Source organism: Pristiophorus japonicus, chromosome 7, assembly GCF_044704955.1.
Source record: "Pristiophorus japonicus isolate sPriJap1 chromosome 7, sPriJap1.hap1, whole genome shotgun sequence".
In the NCBI taxonomy this organism is placed as follows: Eukaryota; Metazoa; Chordata; class Chondrichthyes; family Pristiophoridae; genus Pristiophorus; species Pristiophorus japonicus.
In genome coordinates, this window is record NC_091983.1 from 237,963,792 (window position 1) to 237,976,706 (window position 12,915).

Consider the following 12,915-nt stretch of genomic DNA (forward strand, 5'->3'; position numbering starts at 1 on the left):
TTTTCTCTCTCCCTCCTTTTTTAAACAGTGGTGTTACATTAGCTACCCTCCAGTCCATGGGAACTGATCCAGATTCGATAGACTGTTGGGAAATGATCACCAATGTATCCACTATTTCTAGGGCTACTTCCTTAAGTACTTTGCGATGCAGACTATTAGGCCCCGGGGATTTATTGGCCTTCAATCCCATCAATTTCCCGAACACAACTTCACGTCTAATAAGGACATCCTTCAGTTCCTCCTTCTCACTAGACCCTCGGTCCCCTAATACATCCGGAAGGGTATTTGTGTCTTCCTTCGTGAAGACAGAATCAAAGTATTTGTTCAATTGGTCTGCCATTTCATTGTTCCCCATTAAAAATTCACCTGAATCCAACTGCAAGGGATCTACGTTTGTCTTCACTAATCTTTTTCTCTTCACATATCTATAGAAGCTTTTGCAGTCAGTTTTTATGTTCCCTGCAAGCTTCCTCTCATGCTCTATTTTCCCTCTCTTAATTAAACCCTTTGTCCCCCTCTGCTGAATTCTAAATTTCTCCCAGTCCTCAGGTTTGCTGCTTTTTCTAACCAATTTATATGCCTCTTCCTTGGATTTAACACAATCCTTAATTTCCCTTGTTAGCCACGGTTGAGCCACCTTCTCAGTTTTATTTTTACTCCAGACAGGGATGTACAATTGTTGAAGTTCATCCATGTGATCCTTAAATGTTTGCCTATCCACCTATCTGCGCAGTTAATTCGTCCACCTTATTCCGAATACTCCTCGCATTGAGGCACAGAGCCTTCAGGCTTGTCTTTTTAACAGTCTTTGACCCTTTAAGATATTTGCTGCAATGTGGCCCTTTTTGCTTTTTGCCTTGGGTTTCTCTGCCCTCCACTTTTACTTTTCATCTTTCTATCTTTTGCTTCTGCCCCCATTCTACTTCTCTCTGTCTCCCTGCATAGGTTCCCATCCCCCTGCCATTTTAGTTTAACCCTTCCCCAACAGCAAGAGCAAACACTCCCCCTCGGACATTGGTTCCAGTCCTGCACAGGTGCAGACCATCTGGTTAGTACTGGTCCCTCCTCCCCCAGAACCGGTTCCAATGTCCCAGGAATTTGAGTCCCTCCCTTCTGCACAACTCCTCAAGCCACATAGTCATCTGAGCTATCCTGCGATTCCTAGTCTGACTAGCACATGGCACTGGTAGCAATCCTGAGATTACTACTTTTGAGGTCCTACTTTTTAATTTAGCTCCTAGCTCCCTAAATTCGTCTTGTAGGACCTGATCCCATTTTTTACCTATGTCGTTGGTACCTATATGCACCATGACAACTGGCTGTTTACCCACCCCCTTCAAAATGTCCTGCACCCGCTCCGAAACATCCTTGACCCTTGCACCAGGGAGGCAACATACCATCCTGGAGTCTCGGTTGCGGCCGCAGAAACGTCTATATTCCCCTTACAATAGAATCCACTATCACTATTGCTCTCCCACACTTTTTCCTGCCCTACTGTGCAGCAGAGCCACCCATGGTGCCATGGATTAGGCTTCTGCTGCTCTCCCCTGATGAGTCATCCCCCTCAACAGTACCCAAAGCGGTATATCTGTTTTGCAGGGGGATGACCCCCCTATCTGGCCGTGTACCCTTTACCTGCGGTTATTGTTATTGGTTGGGTGAAACGCACCACCAAACTTCTCAGGCATGTTCTCTTAGCTGATTCATGGTTAACACACGAATAGACTTGCTGTGTATCGGGGTTTCTAGTTTCTGAGTATGATTAATACATGCTGTGGTCAATGGCTGGTTGTTGGATTGATTTTTATATTCAACAGTCCAACACTAGAGGGAGCCGTTGCCTTGGAAACTGTTGGAGTGCAGGTTAAATCTTGGGAATGAACTGCAGCTCCTCAATCCCTGTAAAATGGGAGACTCCCTGAACTTATCTTAGACGTGAAGCAATGACACCATCCTATCCGATGTCTTCACCACTGATGTGTTGATGATATTGCTGGGACGGTATATAGTGGGGGTGGACCATATGTGGGAGGGTATCGTGGGGGTGGGGGTGGTGTGGGAGGGTATAGTGGCGGTGGGGGGTGTGTGGGAGGGTATAGTGGGGGTGGGAGGTGTGTGGGAGGATATTGTTGGGGTGGGGGGTGTGTGGGAGGGTATAGTGGGGGTGCGGGGTGTGTGGGAGGGTATAGCGGGGGTGGGGGGTGTGTGGGTGGGTATAGTGGGGGTGGGGGGTGTGTGGGAGGGTATAGTGGGGGTGGGGGGTGTGTGGGAGGGTATAGTGAGGGTGGGGGGTGTGTGGAGTGTATAGTGAGGGTGAGGGGTGTGTGGGAGGGGATAGTGGGGGTGGGGTGTGTGTGGGAGGGTATAGTGAGGGTGGGGGGTGTGTGGAGTGTATAGTGAGGGTGAGGGGTGTGTGGGAGGGGATAGTGGGGGTGGGGGGTGTGTGGGAGGGTATAGTGGGGGTGGGGGGTGTGTGGGAGGGTATAGTGGGGGTGGGGGGGTGTGTGAGACGGTTTGAGGTCTGTAAACTTATTGCCCTTCCTTTCACAGGTGCCTCCATTTAAAAAATGAGTCCTACACGGCCCAATCTCCAGTCCTCCGGCCCTCATCCACCCTCAATGGAGCCCTGAAATATATTATCTGGGGCCTGGGCAATTTCCTCCCGTTTCCCGCTGACCTCTGGCTCGGCCCACCCATGGGGCCACTGGATTTTTGGCCCTCCCAGTTCGGTGAGCGACCCGTTAGCACACATTGAGCACAGGGCAGCTTGCTGACTGTATGTTAATGAGGCCCGAACCCAACACTGGTTTGGGGCCTCTCACTCAATCTATTGAGGGGACACACCGCCGACTTCACTCCCGTTTGAGTGAAAACCGTGCCCCTAGTTTTATCCCACACTCCGGCTATTTCCCCACACTTTAATATTCCTCTTTATTCCAGAGAGTAACTCTGTAATAAAAGCATTCATGGACTTTGCTTCAACACCGTGTTGTGGCAGAGAATTCCACATTCTGACCACACTCTGTATTGGAGGAGAAATTCAACTCACAGCCTTCTGTTTTGACCAGGAGGGAGGGGGTGGCCTGGAGAGGGGTAGGAACCGGTTGGGAGGGGGAACGACCAGGTGAGGGGGAAATGACCGTGAGGGAGGAGACCGAGTGGAAAGGAGGAGGGAGATGATTGGACGGGAGGGAGGGAGCTTATCGGAGACTGGTAACGGTCTTCGACACTGCAGTGGGGCTGGGAGGGGATCTCCTGCACCTTGTGGTTCCACATTCAGGTAAGTGTTTTTTAAATGAACCTTTTTGTTGGCAGCCTCCAGTGGTCCCTTTAAGGACCGCCAGCTAGGCCGCAGGTTCCAGAGAATTTAGCCGGCCCGACACCAGAGGCGTCCGGTACAATTTACTACAGGCATGAGGCCTCCTATTGGCATATGGAACATCCACTGATGGGACTGCAGCAAGGGTTTATTGTGTGAAAATTCTGCTGTTCCTCCTCCTCCATAGGACAGCACAGAGAGGTGTGTCCAAGGTGAACCCCATACCTTCTCCAGTTGTTCTGAGTATGAGGGGAGTCCGGGAGGACTAATATGAAACTAGTGATGTGATCAGTAACCAGTTCTGTTTCTGAGTAAGAATCTAACATGAGACCAAGTGTTTGATGCATCACCCTCTTTATTTCACAGTGAGAATACATTCCCAGCAGTTTGAAAAACAAAAGACAATCAAAGGCTAGAAGACAACGGCTTATTTTCTGAACAAGAGAAGCCTGTGAATGGGCCGCCTGTTAACAGGAGCAATATCTGAATAGATCATTTTCTCAATCACAGATTCAGTCCGTGTATATTCCAAGTGTGAGTGCCCAGTATAGGTGTGAGGAGATCAGAATCTGAACTTTAGTCCATCTTCAGTCCCTGGATCCTAATTTTGGATTGGGATTCATTCTCTATTTTAAGGAGCAGTTTTAACCTTGGCTGTGAGGAAAGATTGGAGATCTTTGGAACAGAGGAGGCTGAGGGGAGACATGATTGAGGTGCATAAAGTTATGAGGGGCCTGGATAGAGTGGATAGGAAGGACCTGTTTCCCTTGGCAGAAGTGTCAACAACCAGGAGGCATAGATTTAAAGTAATTGGGGGGAGGTGTCGAGGAGATATGAGGGGAAATTTCTTCACCCAGAGGGTGGTGGGGGTCTGGAACTCACTGCCTGAAAGGATGGTCGAGACAGAAACCCTCACCACATTTAAAATATACTTGGATGTGCACTTAAAGTGCCGTAACCTACAGGGCTCCGGACCAAGATCTGGAAAGTGGGATTAGGCTGGATAGCTCTTGGTCGGCCGGTGCGGACACGATGGGCCGAAATGGCCTGTCCGTGCTGTAATTCCGATGATTCTATGAACACCTGTGCTCCCAAAACCTTCCGCTTCACTCTCCTCACCTGGGCCCATCTGTTTTCTGAACCTGTGCTGATCTGAGTGAGGCCAAACTGGATTGAGAAACAACCTTTCTGCTCATCCCCACCACAATGTCCAGTGTTTGATTATCAGGAATGGCAGGAAAAGGGAATACTTTACTTCCCACAGAGAGTGTCCCCATTAGCAGGTTTCTCCAGTGAATGTGTTGCTCTTCCTACAGTGCACAGCGTGCAGTCGACACAGTCTGTTATACAGTCCATTCCCAGTATATTTCAGGGTACAGGGGACAGAACAATTTAAACACAGAGGACATTCTTCAAGGTGATGTGATGAAAGGCTCAACATTTTACAAATGGTGAACACACTGGGTCTTACAGTTTAAACATTCCCTTGTAATGAAATGATTCAATGTGGAACTAACTCAGAGTGTGAGAGCCCAGGTACGATCCCACATCTGACCACTCCATGATTTCACATGTAACAACTTCAACGCTCTGTGCTCGGCAACACTTCCCATTTTCTATTGGCTCTTTTCACATCACCTTTCAATGTTCGGGTCAGCATGACTGGGATAAACATAAACATAATCCATCGCTGTGTGAAGATTGAACATCCTGGAACTATATCTGGTAACAGAACCATCTCAATCTCAGTCTGTGCACCATTCATTTAAAGAAAGTTTACAGAAAAGGGAAATTACTGCAGTGATTAATCCCTGTTGCCCCAAGGAGGGCCCACCACCCATGTACAACTGGGTTTACCCTGTGTCTGTGCAGTATGGGGACTTTAAACTAATATCTTTGTGACTTGATGGCTCTGTTTCTAAACCCCAGGTTTCTAACCAGAAATGTTTAAATGTGGATCTTCCTATTCCTGGCTGAGTAATTCTCCTTTATCTTTCAGTGCGGTTTCTCCGCACTTACACAACTGCTCGATCACCAAAGCTGCCCCTCAGAGGTGGTCAGTCAGCAATGAATCTGGGACATTGGCAAATAACTTGGAATTGAAGGGGGCACCTAATTATAAACAATATTAAAAGGAACAACAGCAGCCAGGACCCCTCTGCCAGGGACAGTCAGATCTGCCAGGGCCAGAGCCCAATGTCTGGTTAACGTGTGGGTGGAAGACCACGTGGCTCCCCAACATATTACATCTGGGAATGACAAGGAGGTCGGCCCCCTGGTGATAACCCGGGACTCTCTGCCACAGGACGATAAGTGGTGGTACATTGAACTGGGCACCTGGAAAGAGCTGTTGTTTAGACTCAGCGCACAAAACCAAATAATGTGAACACTGAATGTAAAATACAAACCAGGAACTGGCAAAGAAAAGCTCAGTGTTGGAGTTAATGTAGCTGAATAATTCTGAGTAAAGAAGCTCCACCTCACAATGCAGCATTGTGGGTGGGAGACAAACACTGGCAACTGCCAGTAGGGGGCAGTATTTATAAACAGGGTCACCATGCACAGGGCTCTGGAGATGGGGCATGGGGGGAATCGTTCAATATCCCAATACTGGCACATGCTCAGGGTTAAATCCAATGTGTACTAGGTGGGAGGTCAAAGGAGGTTATGAATAGAGTTAAGCACATCTCACTGTTTGATGTCTGTAAAGGTAACAGAACCTTCAGAAAAGTTTCATTCTCCTATCTTGTTAAAGGCTACTTCCATCAGCCCATTTGTGTTAAAGAAAACTAGGTGAAAGAAACTCCTATCGAAGGATTGCTTGTCTTTTTCCAAGTCATTGAGGAATTCAATGACACGTCCTTCGTATTGTTGGTCGTCAACTTTGGTGTCGAAAGTCCTGCAACAGAATTCAGAATGATTACTTTTTTCTTCCTGGCAGATCCAGTCTGGAAACCAATCAGATTGAAAGGAAGATAGGAACAGGAGTAGGCCATTCAGCCCCTCGAGCATCCTCTGCCATTCAGTTAGATCCTGGCTGATCTGCACCTCAGCTCCATTTACCCGCCTTAGCTCCATATCCCTTGATACCGTTACCCAACAACAATCTCTCGATCTCAGTCTTGAACCATCCAATTGACCCAGCATCCACAGCCTTTTAGGGGGGAGAGAGTTCCACATTTTGTGTGAAAAAGTGCTTCCTCATTTTGTTGCTGAATGGCCGAGCTCTAATTTTAACATGATGTCGCCTTGTTCTAGATTCTCCCATCAGAGGGAATAGTTTCTCTGTATCTACCTGATTGAATCCTTTTAACATTGCAAACACCTCATTCTGGTCACCCCTCAATCTCCTATACTCAGGAGAAGACAAGTTGAGGCAACCTGGCTTCAGAATTTAACCCTCTAACCCGCGGTATAATTCTGGTGAATCTGCCCTGAAGCCACTCCAATGCCAATTTATCCTTTGTGAGGTGCGGTGCCTATAAATGAACGCAGTACTCCAGATACAGTCTGACAAGTCTCTGTTCAACTGAATTATCACTTCTTCCCCTTTGTACTCCACTCCCCTCGAGATAAAGGCCGACATTCCATTGGTCATTTTCATTGCTTTTTCTGTTTGTTGGCTCACTTTAAATGATTGGTGCGCTTGGATTCCCAGATCTCTTTGCTCCTCGACAGTTTCCAGTTTCTCACCATTTAGAAAATACTCCGATTTATCTTTCTTTGGTCCAAATTGTTTTAGTCAGCTGTGGCTCAGTGGATAGCATGCTCACCTCTGAGTGAGAAGGTAATGGGTTCAAGTCTCACTCCAAGGATTTAGAGATATATAATCATAGAAATTTACAGCGTGGAAGGAGGCTATTTCGGCCCATCGTGTCTGCGCTGGCTGACAAATAACTATCCAGCCTAATCCCACTTTCCAGCTCTTTGTCCATAGTCCTGTCGGTTATGGCACTTTAAGTGCACATCCAAGTACTTTTTAAATGTGGTGAGGTTTTCTGCCTCTACCATCCTTTCAGGCAGTGAGTTCCAGACCCCCACCACCCTCTGGCTAAGTATGCACCCCTCAACTAACCTCTAAACCTCCAAGCAATAACTTTATATCTATGTCCCCTGGTTGTTGACCTCTCTGCTAAGGGAAATAGGTCCTTTCTATCCACTCTAGGTCCCTCATAATTTTATACAGCTCAATAAGGTCTTTCCTCAGGCTCCTCTGATCCAAAGAAAACAAACCCAGGCTATTCAATCTTTCCACATAGCTATAATCCTCCAGTCCAGGCAACATTCTCGTAAATCTCGTCTGTACCCTCTCTTATGCAATCACATCATTCCTGTAATGTGGTGATGAGTACTGCACGCAGTACTCTAGCTATTGCCTGACTTAATATAGTGTTTTATACAGTTGAAGCATAACCTCCCTGCTCTTCTATTCTATGCCTCAGCTAATAAAGGCAAGTATTCCTATTGCCTTCTTAATCACCTTATCTACCTGGGCTGCTACCTTCAGGGATCTGTGGATATGCACACCAAGGTCCCTCTGCACTTCTCAGTGTCCTACCATTTAATGAGTATTCCCTTGCCTTGTTAGCCTTCCCCAAACGCTTTACCTCACACTTCACCATGTGGAAATGTATTTTTATCTAAGCTGTATCACACTGTATTTTTGTGCCCTTTTTGATATAAAACAAAATGGAGTCCTGGTCCTTCCAGAAATTTCTGCAACAGACAGTCGGTTTGCATAAACAGCTAAACCTGGCTTGAAACGGCTGATAACTAATCAATGGTCACCAGACAGTTAGGAGACAAGTCCTGCTGAGACAAGTACCACCCATGGTGCTCTCCTATTGTCCATACAACACCAGTTCCACTCCGCCCCACCCTTTTTGAAATACTCAAACCACCAGCCATTATCTCTTGTACAGACCTCATCCATTTGATGCACAAAGATAACTGACCAGGAAACTGGACAATCCTGACACAATTCAATGCCGGTAATAGCTCATTACCACACTCTTATCGAGTAATGGCTGACTGGCCAACTAATAACCCTGACAAAAGGAAATATTTGGAGACCATGTCAGGACAAGGATGTCGTAATTAACTCTTTATCTGTATTCACTGACTGTAAGACGGAGCCAATACACAGGATGAGGCCATAACTTGGGTTTTTATTGTATAAATATCTCGTGAAGTTGTACCATTTCGAAGGTGTTCACTTAGCCATTGATGAGTGAGACCTTTCCCTTGCTAGCAAGTAAAATTAAAGGAACATCTGCCGGGCTGAAGGTGTCTGAGTTGTATATTGTGAGTCGAGATTTCGACAGTTACATCTTGGAGGTTCCACCGAGATTGCTTACTCTCTAATCTGTGAGTTAAATGGATGTGGGCATAGTGCCTCTTCCGTGAAGGGTTTCACTGGCCAGAATAAGGTGAGCCTTTTTCTCACAAGAGGTTTCTTCACTGTTGAATCGCATATGTAATCTGTTGACTACAGGGGACGTAATACGATCTACAAGACTCGACATTTGAAAGCTAAAGTTGTTTTTGTGATCATTTCTTTCTCAGCTTGCAAGCAGAAGGGATCTGGTCCTGGAAATATTTTGAAACAGCCCGGGGAGATTTTCATTAGGAGTTAGATGTAGTCCTTACTACTAGGGGGATCAAGGGGTATGGCGAGAAAGCAGGAATGGGGTACTGAAGTTGCATATTCAGCCATGAACTCATTGAATGGCAGTGCAGGCTCGAAGGGCCGAATGGCCTACTCCTGCACCTATTTTCTATGTTTTAATTTTTCTAAAATGGTTCTTATGTGATAAGATTAGGAAACGGTTCTTATGTGATAAGATTCGGGGGGAAAAAAGCGCTAATCGATCGACAGTTCTTATGTGATATGAGTTAAGGTAATGGGACCATAAGTTTTATAAGTTTTATTAGGATAAGTTATGGACTCGGTCTGTAGTGGTGTACAACGCAGACTGAGAATTGATTATTTATTTAGATAGAGTTTAAGGTTATGATTTGTATACTCGCGTGAATATTATTTGTCCTAGTTGTCCTTGTTATACTGTTGTGTTTAAAACCTTTGTGCGACATTGCAATTAGAAAAACGGGAAGAGTCACTCGGGAAAATTGTGATTCAGGAAAACAAGGATTGATTGAGAAAAGAAACAGTAACTGATTGATCAACTGCGGTTGGTTCGTGCCAACATCTCTCACAACCCAGACTGAGCCCGAATTAAGAGCCTTTTCAGGCCACGTAACAGCCAGGAGAAATGGGCGTAGAGAACTCGGTTGGCCAAGAGGATTGTGAGATCAGAAACTGTGGAAAATCTTAATCATTCAGAATGAATGCTGGAGCAAGTAAAACACCACAAAAGGGCACACCAGCCTATTTTATGCTCCAGAATTGTGGTCAGTCTTCAATTGAACACCTAAAAAAAAAAAATGGGTAAAGTGGACTAAGGATGAAAACAGGCCATTTCCACCTGATGGTTCATTTAATTTAGAGAGAACAACATGTCTCGAGGAGTGTCTTATAAACAGAGACCCAGAAGAGGTAAAGAAAAAAAAAAGGAAAGTAATAGAAAAGGCCTGGGTTCCGATTCTTCAAGCCCACGTAAAATTAACAGAGAAAGCAAATCAATATGTAAGAAAAAAAGAGAACGTGATAGTGACTTATGGATCCAAAATAGAGCTGGCCAACAAAAAGCTTTGTTGAATGAAGAGAGACTTTTGTGAATGTCTGTCTTTGAATGAGAGTGCTTGTGTGTGTTTTTTTTTGACTGCGGAATTTTTCATGTGTCTGGAAGCCTGTTTGGAAAGGTGGTGGAACTGCCTGTTTGTTTTAGCTCCACCCACTTTTTCAAACAGAGTGAAGGTTTTTTTTTAACCTTTCGTGGTGTTGTCCTGTATGTGGGAAGTTTAAGACATTTTAAGTTAGAAACGCAGGTGTGGATTTATTCGGATGAGGAGTTACAGAGCTAGGAAATGCACAAAGGATAGGTTTGTTGAGATATGGTCCCGGTGGTTAAAAAGAAAGAGAATTTATTTGACACGCCCACTTAATTGTCGAAAGAAGACACGCAATCATTGATTACATTGGGTTGAAAGACATAAATTTAGTCTAGGAGTGAGTTTAAGAACGGGGAAGGAAAGTTTCAATGCCTTTTTTAAAAAAAGCCTTTGTGGGTCTCTCGAGGTTGCAGGCTGGGGGAGTACGCTCCCATTGTCCTTTGTGTAAAACCTTGACGCGAAAGCTTCTAGCTCAGTAAGAAGATTTTTAAATAAAAGATTGGCAGTATAAAATTTGAAATGGGATTTTGAGATATTTCAGGTGATTCTCCTTGATCAACATTTTGGGTGTATTGAAAAAAGCTTGGGTTTGGAAGCCTTTTAATAAAATTATAAAACAAGTACTTTGCATTCTGTGATCTGTGAATCACTATAAGCATAAATGAGAAGTTCGTGTAACACTCCGATTCTTCCGGTTTAGAAGCCCAATAGTGACAAATGGAGGTTTGTTCAAGACCTACGAGCTGTGAATGAATCTACTATATTCTCACAATGCTAAAAGAATGATTTGGAATCAAGTATCCTGGAATGGTCGCTCACTTCAGCACCAGCCTTGGGATTACCAGATTACACTAAGACATTCAACTTATTTGTTCATCACAAGTCGGGTTTTGCACAATCTGTTTGGACTCAGTTACATGGGGACAGGCAGCCACCGGTAGCGTATTTCAGTGCCCAACTAGACCCAGTGGCACGCGACTACCAGGATGTCTTCCTTCATTGGCAGTAGCTTATTACCCTGTACAACAGGCTCAGACAATAATTCTAAATCAGCAAACCGTTTTATATATCCCACACTCTGTCGAGATTTTACTTGCTAAATGTGCCACCCAACACCTAACTTCTGCAAGAACCACTAAATATGAAGTTGAACTGTTATCAAATCCGAACCTTATCATTAAAAGATGTACTACCTTAAACCCAGCCACTCTATTCCCCACGGAAGAAGACGGCGAACCTCATTCATGTGAAATGGTAACCGAATTAGTGACTAAACCACGTATCAATTTAACAGAAGTACCAATGTGTAACCCTGATCTAGTGTACTATGTTGATGGATCAGCCTTACGAAATGATAGGGGCCAACCTAGAGCGGCTTATGCAATTGTGACCCAGTTTAATGTTGTCGAAACAGCCTCTCTTCCAGACTCCTTTTCAGCCCAACAAGCCGAATTGTTTGCGTTAACTCGAGCCTGTATTCTGGCTGAAGGACAAACAGTTAATATCTACACTGACTCCAGATATGCTTTTGGGGTATCCATGACTATGGACAAATTTGGAAAATTCGCAGGGACCTGACTTCAGGAAACACTATCAAAAATACAGAACAAGTGGAAAATCTCCTGCGAGCCATTCAATGCCCCTTGAAACTTGCCATTATCAAATGCCAAGCACATACAGACCAGTCGAATGAGGTGGCACTTGGGAACGCCAGAGCTGATAATGCAGCTAAATCAGCAACTCTGTCAAAAGGGGGGATGCAGGTGTCATTGTTCCCACTAAGGAAAAATAATTGCTCAGACCCGCCACCCACTATTAATGACGTGCTGGCCTTTCAGACACAGGCCAGTACGGAGGAGGTGGTGACCTGGACGAAGGATCAATGTTATAAAAATGCAGAAGGAATATGGGTTTACCATGACGGCCGCGTGGTGGCGCCCAAGTCCTTACTTCCATGGATTGCCCGATGTGTTCATACATTCACACATGCGGGAAAAGAGGGGGTGGCAGATTATATTTTGGCAACTTGGTATGCACCAGGTATTTCGGCAATTGCAAAACAAATCTGTGAAATTTTGTTACCTGTCAGACAATGAATCCGGGTAAGACGGAAAAAGTAGAATCTGCCTCCCACCCAAATCCAGTGGGGCCTTTTGTACATTTACAAATGGATTTTATTGAATTACCTATGTGTATGGGATTCAAGTATGTATTAGTTATTGTAGATGTGTTCTCTAGATGGATTGAAGCCTTTCCATGTAAAAAGGCCGATGCCACTACTGTTGCTAAATGTTTGTTAAAAGAAATCATACAGCACTTCGGAATCCCTGCTAAGCTTTCAAGTGATAACGGGTCACATTTCACAGGAACTGTTATAAGAGAAATGTGTAAAGCTTTACAGATTAACCAACATTTTCATTGCAGTTATCATCCACAGTCTGCTGGACTTGTTGAAAGATATAATGGAATGCTTAAAAATAAGCTGGCAAAATTATGTAATGACACTGGACTGAAATGGATAGAACTGCTGCCCTTAGCCTTGATGGTAATGCGATCTGCAACCAACAGAACAACAGGCCTGTCACCGCATGAGATAATTATGGGATGTCCCCAACAACTACCTTTTACAGCACCATTTACTGCAAAACAAATGGACATCCACAAAATGGAGGAAAATATGTTAAATTATTGTATTGCACTAACCAAATGTATTTCCAGCTTTCATTTGCAGGTAAAAGAAGCTCAACTCAAGCCAGCGGAAGGGAAGTGTCATAACCTGGAGCCCGGGGAATTCATTTACATCA

At 44.8% G+C, this 12,915-nt stretch overlaps 1 protein-coding gene across 1 annotated transcript in view; it reads right to left on the bottom strand.

Annotated features, from left to right (window-relative positions):
• Positions 1–6,052: 6,052 nt before the first annotated feature.
• LOC139266706 (heme-binding protein 2-like) overlaps positions 6,053–12,915 on the bottom strand; it is an 87,177-nt gene continuing 80,314 nt past the window's right edge. The window contains exon 4 of the mRNA XM_070884293.1: positions 6,053–6,218. Within this exon, the coding sequence (XP_070740394.1) occupies positions 6,053–6,218 (166 nt within the window). The remainder of the gene's footprint in view (positions 6,219–12,915) is intronic.